The 12,191-nt window shown below is 38.8% G+C and overlaps 1 protein-coding gene across 4 annotated transcripts in view; it reads left to right on the top strand.

Annotated features, from left to right (window-relative positions):
• The window catches only part of opn5 (opsin 5), a 60,350-nt gene that overhangs the window by 35,660 nt on the left and 12,499 nt on the right, over nucleotides 1–12,191 (top strand). For 3 of the 4 annotated variants that reach the window (XM_069886754.1, XM_069886756.1, XM_069886757.1), the window contains 3 exons: nucleotides 1,763–1,933; nucleotides 2,028–2,362; nucleotides 10,070–10,317. In XM_069886754.1, coding sequence (XP_069742855.1) covers nucleotides 1,763–1,933; nucleotides 2,028–2,362; nucleotides 10,070–10,317 — 754 coding nt within the window. The remainder of the gene's footprint in view (nucleotides 1–1,762; nucleotides 1,934–2,027; nucleotides 2,363–10,069; nucleotides 10,318–12,191) is intronic. The other variant, XM_069886758.1, reaches the window with a different exon arrangement.

Below are 12,191 nucleotides of genomic sequence, written 5' to 3'. Positions count from 1 at the left end.
TATCTTGAAATGTTTTCTCCAGCCCAAGTCTTGAGAGCAAAAGCAGTAAAATTGATGACCACGGGAATTCCTTTGCAACAAGGGTTCTGTAGTTGAAATTATATTTCATGATGGGCATCTTGGGTATTTGCACATCAATGAGTAACACTAATGTTAAACCAAATTAAAATTTAACCTGTTTACTCATGTGTGCTCTGTGATAAAGGGCAAAATCATGTATGCAACAGGAAGTTACCCTTGATTTTAATTTTTTTTCAGCATCTGGGTATCTCTTAGAAAACTGGCATTTATTGACTATCTTTAAATGCTCTTTGATGACTAATTAACCCAATTAAATATTACATATGGGCTGGGGGGGGGGGGGATGGTTGCGGGAAGGGGTTTGCAGAGAATATTAGATTTACACCCTGAAGTACATTGGTTAATACTTTACAATCCTGTAGTTTTATGAAATTTGTTACAACTGACTAAATAAAACAAAAGCAATTTAAGATTTTTAATTGAATTTTAATTTTAAAGCTGCCACTGGACTACCAGTCTAGTTGGCTAATTCCATAAAACCATACTATTCACGATGATGCCATTTCAATCATAATAAACATTATGTACTTCTCTTCAATTTATCTTGAAGAAGCATTTTGTCAAGTGTTTAGAATATTATTCTCAAATAAATCTCGCTTTCAGTATTTAACTATCTTAAAGGTTTTCACAGAACAAATGGTATTTAGTGTAGAACTGAGTCAAAATGGGAAACTATGAACTGATCAATAATACATTTCATTTTTTTTCAATGTCCATTTACCAGTTTTTGTCTTTTTCTTTAAGCTTACTCTTTTATTTTTATACCAGATAGTTTATAAAAGAAATGACCTTATCTCAAAATATTAGAATCAGAATTTATTGTCGTGAAATTTGGGGTTTTGTGGCAGCGTCACAGTGCAAAGGTTCATATTATAACCATCTTACAATATTACTATGTAAAAACTAAAAGTAATAGTGGATGAAAAGTAAGGCAGTGTCTTTGGTTTATTGATTATACAGGACCACAGTTATCAATCTTAACAACCTCATTGACCAAAATCAAAAATTAAAAGTATTATAAATTTTATACTTTGTACAATTTTTCTGTAATGACCTGATAAGTATCACATTGAAATTTCACAGCACTCTCCCATGCCTGTTAGGTTTCTTAGAATCATTCATTGATAAAATAGCTTGGGCTTTTTTAATGCTACGTTGGTGTGATGCAATTTAACACATTTTCCCCTAACTGTTTTATTATCGTTTGCTATACTCATCTCAATTTTGGATTGGGCATATAATTTAAAAAAAATTGTATGGCATGTAAAAGTTCCTGGAAATGCTCAGTAGGTAGTAAGCATCTAAAAAGAGAAAAGACTGATTACCATTCAGGGCTATATGGCTGACCCTTCTCTCACTGATCCCCAAAAATGTTCCTGTACAAAATCCATTTGAATAACTGAAATTATTAATAATCCTAAAGGGAGATCCATCTGTATAAACAAGGAAACTGATCAATGCTTGCAGCAGGAGTGTTTATTTGGAAAGAAATTTAACAGAATTTACCTTCAAGTCAAATTTTACGCTCTATCTTTTCGAGACTTGGAGAGAGAATTTTATAACTACGAACATTTAAATACAGGGGCTTTACTTATTTCTCTGTCCAAATACAAAAGCTAATGTTTTGTATGTATCTTATCTTTATTTAATATTGATTAATCATGCATGTATGTTTTTACAGCTGGAGGAAAGCCATTCTTGATCGTCTCTTGTTTTGCTCATCGATGGGTGTTTGGATGGATTGGCTGTCATTGGCACGGTTGGTCGGGGTTTTTCTTTGGATGTGGCAGTTTAATTACAATAACTTTTATAAGTTTGGACAGGTACCTAAAAATTTGCCATTTGCAATATGGTAAGTGACATACAAATTTAGATTTTGTGCAACCACATACTACTGCTGCAGTTTCAATAATAACCATTGTTAAACTTTAAAATTTGTTTTTCAGGCTTTCGGGTTCAAAGGCGTCATGCCTTCATGTGCTTGAGTTTTGCCTGGCTTTATGCTGCATTTTGGGCCACGATCCCCCTGTCTGGATGGGGAAAATATGTTCCTGAGCCTTTTGGGACGTCATGCACTCTAAACTGGTGGCTCGCACAGGCCTCTGTGAATGGACAGGTCTTCATTCTGAGCATACTATTCTTTTGCCTTGTCCTTCCTACAGCTATAATAGTATTTTCCTATGTAAAGATTATAGGAAAAGTAAAATTATCTGGCAAAGAGGTTGCACACTTTGATACAAGAATTCAAGAACACAATTTACTGGAAATAAAACTGACAAAGGTAACCAGTTTTTGACAAATTATCGATCATCTGTGTTTAAGAGCAAAAATGAAATGCCCCCATCTGGTGGTGCGACTTTAGTGGGAATATTTTATGTCCTCTTAAATGTGTTTCTACGAATCAGATCGAAGAAATGAATAATATTGTTGGGCACTTCTGACTTTGCATAGATTAATTGAGGTTAATACACTTGCCTGTCAGTGGGCAGTCTTTCAATGTCCAACATTAGTTTACTTTGAAAAATGTAGGAGTTCCAGGAAGATTCTGAGTGCTTACCTGCTTAATTTCTCCCCTGGAAATTGAGCCTTGCCAAGGAAATAGGACATTTCTTATAATTCTTTTCATTAAAATGATTTTTTCAGAGAGTGATTTTATGTTTTTTTGTATATTTTGATGTTAATTTAATACTGATTAGGACAATGAGTGAGATGAAGGGATGATGTGAATCCCGATAAAGGAATGGAGATTTGTTTCAGCAGATCACATTTTATGAGAAAACATGAAGAAGCGATCTGATGGTCTAATCAACAGGCTCTTGCCAATTTATCTACATGCAGCCATGTTAGGAACTTGGTAATGTTCCAATGTAATATCCACTCAGTATTCTAAATGAACCCAAAGGTGGAAAGATAGCAGGAGAAACATACGGTGTTAGGTCTGCTTTGTTCATGAATGAGTGAGACAAACACCAGGCTGAGTCGAAATCAGGGTTCTTTGTTCTTTATTACCGGATTGTAACACTTGCGACCAACAAAGTTAGTCGGAGAATGCATTCTGCCGTTATCAGCAAAATGGTGATTTTTTATACCCTTGGATACATGCTTAGAACATCATCATATCATTACTTGTCCAATGACTAAAACTGTTGCTATCCTTTCCCTGCTAGCTTCCTGCCTCTCAATCCATCAATGTCTCTCTTATCTTGTAAGTACAAGGATGCATTCTGTTACTCCTTAGTACTGGGTGACTCCTTCTCCGGTCCCATCTCATGATGTTTTACCTAACAGGAGTACAAGGACACCTCCCCTTCTTGTTACTGCCCTGTACAGGGTAACTCCCTACACATTCCCATCTCATGATGTTTTACCTTACAATGAAGACAATCCCAGTTTCAGGTTTGATGACCACTTGCTGAAATTCCTGTAATATGTACCTGTAGCAACTACTTTCCTTTAAAGTCACTTGGAGGATCAGAAAATGTTGTTGTTGTCTCTGACTCATTAAAAAAAATCCATACTAAAGTTAAATTGAGTTTTCCAAAGTTTATTGAATGATATTAAACATTGTTAACGTAATTACCAGCTGCTATACATTGTTACAAGCCTTTGAACATTGTTCGACGGCACTAAAACTTTCTTACGCTGTCAATAGAAATTGTCGGAACTCTTCTAATTTTTCAATTTTGCAGAACAAAAAGAACTAAACTAAATCTGTTATCTCTTTAGTAAACAGAAAAAAAGCTAACTATAACCTATTGCTGAGAGGCAGCATAAAATATGTTGCTACTGGCTGCTTCCAAGCATGAAATACATTTTAACCCTTACAGTCCCTATTTGTGGAATCTTAATCTTTCTGTTAAAATACTAATTATGAAATTGAATAGGTATTGTGATTATAGAAATATCAAAACTGTATCTTGCTCATATTCAACTGATGTCTGGCCAAATTTAATTATTATCATGTTTTAAAATCAAAGTTGTTTGTTTCTCATGACCAATTAGTTACTTGCTGATTGGTTTCACTTTCAGAAACCAACATTTGACCCAACTATGGGGCCACATTTTCTCCTGAAAATTTTTCTGTCATCCAGTTAGATTTAAATTATACTCAGTATGAGGGTTTCAAGAATGAGACTGACAGCAAATGTAATCCCTGGAGTATGGTCCCCATTGTTTAACTTCCTCACATGCTGGTCATCTATTACTACCATGCCCATTTCTGTCATTAAATAAAATGGAATAAAATTGTGAAGCACCCAAAATTTGAGACTGCTTCCTTGATGAATCTCCATCTGCAAACTTCTGCTGACCTCAGTTAGAGATCTCCATAATGTATGCTTTCTCCTTGAATCAGAAAATCTCTTATTATTTCATCTTAAAATATCCTTAAGGATTGATGATCCCTTCCGTCTGTGGCCTTACCTGCTTTGTGACTATGTGTCATTGAGCAAAGAATCTGATGTGGCCTGGATGTGTACTTTCTGCTTCTAGGCTAGCTGTCCATAGATAGTGCAAGTTCAAGTTCATCTTTTTCCTCATTATTATCAGGTACAGTGAGAAGTGTTCTTTTGCTAGCCATCTAACAAATCAATTGTAACATCCATGCAACTGTAAAAGAAAGAGCAAGAGCACAATTACAGAGTATGGTGATACAGCACACAGATCAATTAATACATAGTAAAGGTAGCATGAGACGTCTGTTGTGAGGTTCATTCAGGATCCTGATGGCTGTGGGGAAGAAACTGTCTTTACCTCTGTTGATGTACAATTTTCACACTCTTGAACCTTCTCCCAATGGGAGGAGGGAGAATAGAGTGTGTCTGGAGAATGATGGGCCCTTCAACATGTTGGCTGCCTTTCCTTGGCAGTAGGAGATGTAGGTAGAGAGGAGGAAGGTTTGTGTGATGTTCTGAGCTGCATTTGCCACCTGCAGCAGCCTCTTCTGATCTGGGCTGGAATAGCTCCCGTACCATCTAGCTAGTATGCTTTTGATGATGCTTCTGCTTCTCTAGAATTGTTAATGGACATGGGGGATATGGCCAAGCTTTTAGTGTTCTTTCTTGATCATCTTGTCATGTGGTTGGACCAAGTCAGGTCACTGGAAATGTTTAATCCCAAGAACTTGAAGCTATCCACTGTCTCCACTTCTGCTGTGGATACGGGAAGGGGTTCACCATTCTCCATCTCCCACTCCCCTGAGGTCTATGATCAGCTCCTTAATGATGTTCAGAAAGGGGTTGTAACTTTGGCACCAGATCACTAGACTCTCAATCTTCTTCCTGCATTCCGTCTCATCATTATTTGATATTTGGCCTACACTGTAGTGGTGTCAGTGAACTTAACGTTAGAGTTGGAGCAGTATTTGACTGTACAGTTTTGAATGTAGAGGGAGGAGGGAAGCTGAATAAAACAACCTTGTAGGCATTTGTGTTGGGTGTAATCAGGGAGGAGATGCTGCTAACTATCACTGATTGTGGACATTATGCAGGAAGTTAAAGACCCATTTGCAGAGGGGGAGGAGCCAAGGCATAGATTGTGAAGTTTGGGACTGCATATGCAGGGGAACATGGTATTGAAGGCCAAGCTATATTCACTGAACAGTAGTCAGATATGTCCTTGGTCCCCAGATGTTCCAGGCCCAAGTGAAGGGTTAGGGAGATGGTGGATGACATGGACCTACTTCAATGGTAAGCAACCTGAAGTGGGTCAAGGCTAGCTTGGAGGCTAGAGTTGATGTGAGCCATGACCAGTCTCATAGTATTTCATGAAAGTAGATAGTTATTTAGGTTTGTCATTGTGCTTTACTGGTAGAAATGGTGGCCGCCTTGAATATGGAGCAACTAAATATATTTGTGATTACTCGCCTCACTGGATCTCTGCAGGGTCTCAGGACAAACCCCAATACCCTTCCTGGGCCAGTCATCTTTCATTGGTTCACTCGCTGGATGGCTGAGCTGACTTCAGCAGCAGTGATTGGAGGTACAGAAGTGCATGAAATAGTTAAGATGAATGTGGCTGCCTCACTGGCTCCCTGTTTGAAGTGAGCATAGAATGTAGGAGGCTCATCAGAGTGTGTTGCACTGTTCCAGCTTGTGCTGCCCAGCATTGCTCTGTGCTCCATGATGGCATATATGGCTTGCCATAGTTCCGAGCGTCTGTGATAATCTTATGGGATTTGTGCCTCGTGTGGTACCACCTCTTTCCTTCCCTGATGGCCTTGCCAGATTTCTTGTATAAGGCCAGATATCCTGTCTTGAATGCCTCTAGCCTGGGGTGCAGTGATCATAGGTTGCTTTCATGGCCTGAGGCTGGGTGAACTGTTTATTTCTCTCTTCTTGACCCGCTCATTTTGTATCATAGGAGCATCATGGGTCACAGATAAATGCACAAATTTTAATGTTTTAACGAGGTAGTAACATGGATCAGACATTGCGATGGAAGTGGTGGCAGAGGTTTGTCTCTTTGATTGGAAGCCTATGACTTATAGAGTGCCTTGGGGATCAGTGCTGGGTCCATTGTTTGCCATTCTATATCAATGATCTGGATCATAATGTGGTAAATTGAAACAGCAGGTTTGCAGATGACACTAATGTTATGAATGTAGTGGACAGCAAGGAAGGTCTTCAAAGCTTGCAGAGGGATCTGGACAAGCTGGAAAAAAGATGGAATTTAATATGGCTGATTATTTACTGATACATTGCTTTAAGAATGAGATGGAACAGCAATTTATATTAAGTACAAGCATATTGATACCCGCTGCCTGCAGCACTAGATACAAAACTGCATTGTATACTGTATTAGTGGATTAGTTATTTAAAACCAGAGAACCATAGAACATTATAGCACAGAAACAGGCCCTTTGGCCCATCTGGTCTGTATAAAACTATTATTCAGCTTAGTTCCATTGACCTGCACCGGACTGAAGCCCTCCCATCGATGGACCTTTCCACATTTTTCATAAATGTCAAAATTGAGCCTGCATTCACCACTTCAGCAGGCAGCTTATTCCATGCTCTCACCCCTCTCTGCGTGAAGAATTTTGCCTGAATGTTCCCTTTAAACATTTCCCTTTTTCACTCTTAACCCATGTCCACTATTTCTTGTCTCATCTAACCGCCGTGAAAAAAAGTCTGCTTGTATTTGCCCTGTCAATACCCCACATAATTTTATATACCTGTAACAAACATCCCCCTATTCTTTTACACTACAGGGAATAAAATCCTACCCTGCTTAACCTTTCTCTGTAATTTAGTTCCTCAAGTTCTGGCAACGTCCTAGTAAATCCTCTCTACACTGTTTAGACTTACTGATAACTTTCCTGTCGTTAGGTGACCAAAACTTCAAATTTTGCCTCATAACTTGACCATAACGTCCCAATTTCTATACACAATATGTTGATTCATGAAGGCCAATACCAAAAACTCTCTTTACGAGCCCATCTGCCTGTGATGTCAGAAGCAAATCACAAACATTTATACACACAGTGGTTGAAGTAAAAACACAAAATGCTGGAGAAGCTTAGCAAGTCAAACAACATAGTTTATCTAGCAAAGATAAAGTTACATAACCGACATTTCGGGTTTGAGCCTTCAACAAAGTATGAGAAAATGCTGGCAGGTGTCCAAACAAAAGAGTTGGAGGGGGGAAAGGGGGGGTGGAAAAGGCAGGAGATGATAGGTGGAGAAAGGAGTGGGGGAGACAGCATCAATGAGGGGGAGGAGTGATGGCTGGGTGGGTGGAAGAACTGTAAAGACAGGAAAGGGGAAGGGAAGAAAGGGTGAGCAGGTTTTATAGAAAGCAGTAAAGTCAATGTTAATGCCATCTGGTTATAGAGTGACCAGACAGAAAGTAAGGTGTTGTTCCTCCAATTTGTGGGTTGTCTGGTTTGGATAGTGCATAAGGCTATGGACAGACATGTGAGTCTGGGAGTGTGATGCGGTTTTGAAATGGTTGGCTACTGGGAAGTAGCTGTTGTTGGGAACGGAGAAGAGGTGCAGAGTGAAGTGATCTCCCAATCTGTGACCGCTCTTCGGATGTAGAGAAAGCCACAAAGAGAACACTGGATGCAGTAAATAAGTTCTATGGATGTACAAGTGAAGTGTTGCTTCACTTGAAAGGCCTGTTTGGGGCCACGGACTGTGGTGAAGGAGGAGGTATGGGCGCAAATGTTGCACCTGTTGTGGACACAGGGGAAAGTGCCGGTGGTGCAATGAGTGGGGAAGGAAGGATGAGTGCTCAAGGGAATCATGGGTGGAGCAGTCCCTGTGGGAGATCAAGAGGGAAGGAGAAGGAAAAATGTGTCTGGTGGTTGGATCCTATAGTAAGTGCAGGAAATTTCAGCAGATAATTTGTTGGATGTGGAGGCTGGCGGGGTGGTAGATGAGGATGAGGGGTATTCTATGTTTGTTGTGTCTGGGGGAATAGGGGGCCAGGGCACATGAGTGGGAAATGGAGGAGATGTGGGTGAGGGTTGAGTTGATGGAAGTTGAGGGGAAGCTTCATTTGTGGAAGAAGGCAGACATTTTGGAAGATCTGGACTGGAAGACCTTATCTTGGAGATAGATATCGCAGAGACAGAGAAATTGAGAGAAGGGGCGGAATCCTTGCAGCAGACGTGGTGTAACGATGTGTAGTCAAGGTAGTTGTGGGAGTTGGAGGGTTTGTCGGTGGAAAGCTGGTCTGCCAAGATGTGATGTCAGTTCTGTCTGACTTATTGAACTGCACTGTTTACCTTGTATGTCCTACCTTGGTTAATCCTCACAAAGTAGAACACCCCATATTTGTCCATATTAAATTCCATCTGCTATTTTGAGGCTCATTTTTTTTCAGCTGCAAGTTTTGAAAGCCTTTTTCGTTGTCCACGACACTGCCAATCTTTGTGTCATCTACAGTCTTGTTGGTCCAATTTACCATATTATCATCCAGTCATTGCTATAGATGGCAAACAACAATTGACCCAACACAGATTCCTGAAGCATGCCGCAAGTTACATGCCTCCAATTAGATGGGCACTCATCTACTACCACTCTAAGGCTTCTCCCACAAAGCCAATGTCTCATCTAATTTGCTACCTCATCCTGAATACCAAGCAATTGAACCTTCTTGACCAACCACCCGTGTGGATCCTTGTCAAAGGCCTCGCTAAAGTCCATGTAGACAACATCCATGGCCTTTCCTTCATCAACTTTCTTGGTAACCTTCTTGAAAAACTCTTAAGAGTGTTAAACACAACCTACTATGCACAAAGCCATGTTGACTATTTCAAATCAGTCCCTCTCTATGTTTATAAATCTAACTTCTAATAAACAAAGCATGAATTCCTTTAACCTTTTCTCTGAATCATGGCAATCTAATTTTTTTCAGTCGTCACTCAGTATCAATTAAAAGTGCAAATCAATTCCAATATTTGTAATTAAGTGACGGAAGGTTTTCAGATTTATATCCTTGTTTTAGTAAACTAGATTTCAAATGCTAGTCCCTAAATTTCAAAATCAACATTTTTCAAGCCACTTCACCAACCTAGGGCAGGTCTTTACCCTGTTGATGTATAAGGACCCCAAACACCAACCTTGCACACAGAAAGCATACTTGAAAAGCCACACTCCAAAGTCTAAGGTTTGCAACTTAAGTTTAACACAGGTTCCTGGCCGAGGAATGCGAATGTTGAATTGGACTTTGAAATTCTAATGGGAATGTGATTAAGAAAACATGTGACACTAAACATTAAACTATGCACTAAAAGCAAAAATAGAACGCAGATGCTGGAAATATGAAATAAAATCAGAAAACTCTGCAGATACTCAGCAGGTCAGGCATCATTTGTGGAGAGAGAAACATTTCATGATGAAGACTTTTCATCAAATGTCTGTTTCTGACTTCCAAATTCACTGTGTTCTGATGTAATTGCCATTAAATATTGAAATCTTATTTAGTTTGTATACTATGTAATTTTGACTTGATGAACATGTTTGTCTTATTTTCACACTAGGTGGCAATGTTAATATGCGCTGGATTCTTGATTGCTTGGATTCCATATGCAGTTGTTTCAATCTGGTCAGCCTTTGGTACTTCAGATTCAGTGCCAATAAAAGTATCTTTAGTACCAACCTTGTTTGCAAAATCAGCATCAATGTATAATCCCATCATATATCAACTCATTGACTGTAGATGTGCCTATGCAAGAATCTGTGGCTGCTTCAGGTTTTCGCCCCCAAAAGCATCACACAGGAAGTCACGGTAAATATCATGGTGAAGGAAAGAGCTGTGGACTTATTGGGCTGAACGTTTTATCACTGATCCATGGATCAGTGATGAGGGGATGGTGAGGGATTTTTAAAGGAAGTGAAGTGTTTCTACTGGCTTTTTAATGCGGCCTCGCTACTTCCAAAGCAAAATATTGTTGCTGAAGCTCGGAAATTAAATCAGAAAATGTTGGGAATGGTCAGGAGGTCAGAAATGCCATCTGTCCTGCTGAGTATCTCAAATGCTGTATTTTTTAAACCATATTAACTGCTGTCACTGGGAATTGTTCAGTTTATTCTGATTCTAATTATGATGTTTGCAATTATTTTCATGCAGTCCTTGTAAATGAAATAAAAATCTAATTTGTAGATGTATTTCATGAATAATATCATTATGGAATTATAATTAAACTTAGCATCAACCCCCTCCCCCAATTGAAACAATGCTTGATCATGTCATCCCCAAGGTAATATTTTTTTTGTCTTTAAACTTTAGCTAAACTTTATCCCATATCACCAAAAGCATCTGATTCCTTGGTTATTGTAACCAGCCTCCATAATAACATCTAAAGTATTTATTTAGTATCTTGTCAAATATGATTCTTTCCCTCTCATCCCCTTCGAATCATCAAACTCATTTTAATCATAGGTGGTGTCTGGCAGAAACCTGGTGCATAGGTTTTCAGTTTCTCTTTGCGATTCAAGAAGACCAGAAGTCCTTTGATCAGGTCCAGCTAATTATTTGGTAGCTCAAAAATAGATCTGAAGTAATCAATTTTCAATGGGAAAAAATTAAAAATAAGCCCTCTTTGTGCTGTAGAAAGCCTCTTTTTGTGTGCCTAACTTGCATGAAAAATGCCAATTTTCTAGGCTGTTTCATTAAGGAACTCTGCACATCTTTCATATGATGCTCTGCAATCTCCCCTTCTCTTCCAAACAAGCAAAAATGGATATAATTCTGAATTGAAATTAATGATCCAAATTTCAAAACAACTAATTCAAAAGAAAATCTCAAAACTTGATTTGAGATACATTTTCAAAGGGGAACATTAAATTAGGCTCTCTTTGATATACAAAGTGGTGGGGGGGGGGCGGTCCTATGAGCGGCTGAGAAAAACTAAGAGTGTAGGTGCACATCGTTATGCTAACTCTAATTTACATATAATGTTTCAGATTTATGGGTTATTTTGTTACTGACTTTTGTGTGGGCGTATGGGTGTTCAGTTCATTATATGTCTTTAGATTACTTCCATAATCCCTTGACCAACTGACCTTGGTGGTTACTTTGAAAATGCACAGGAATTAGGGAATGCTCTTATTAAATGGATTTTGGATTTGGCAGCATAACCAAAAATCCCTTGACCAATTGACCTTGGTGGTTACTTTGAAAATGCACAGGAATTAGGGAATGCTCTTATTAAATGGATTTTGGATTTGGCAGCATAACCAAAAATCCCTTGACCAATTGACCTTGGTGGTTACTTTAAAAATGCACAGGAATTAGGGAATGCTCTTATTAAATGGATTTTGGATTTGGAAGCATAACCAAAGGAATTGAAGAAATATAGTACAGATATTATTTATGCATACCTGGATGTGATGGAGGGGTAGAAGGGCCTTCAGGGAGATACTGGGCTGAAGAAACGTATGAGAGAGAAAGCAAGGTGCCATTGTACGTTGCCAGTGAGGTCAATGGTAAGAGTATGGCATTACAGTGGCTACATCAATTACACTGGACAATGAAGATTTTGATTCTTGAACACTTTGAGTGAGATTTTGGGCTGCTGATCTCAAAAATGTTTATGTACCGTTATTTAGAAATAATCTATTTTTGTGATTTCCTGTTAATATTTTCAATGATGCTTCAAG

Source organism: Narcine bancroftii, chromosome 6 (assembly GCF_036971445.1).
Source record: "Narcine bancroftii isolate sNarBan1 chromosome 6, sNarBan1.hap1, whole genome shotgun sequence".
Taxonomy (NCBI): Eukaryota; Metazoa; Chordata; class Chondrichthyes; order Torpediniformes; family Narcinidae; genus Narcine; species Narcine bancroftii.
This window is presented reverse-complemented; position numbering and strand designations above follow the sequence as displayed.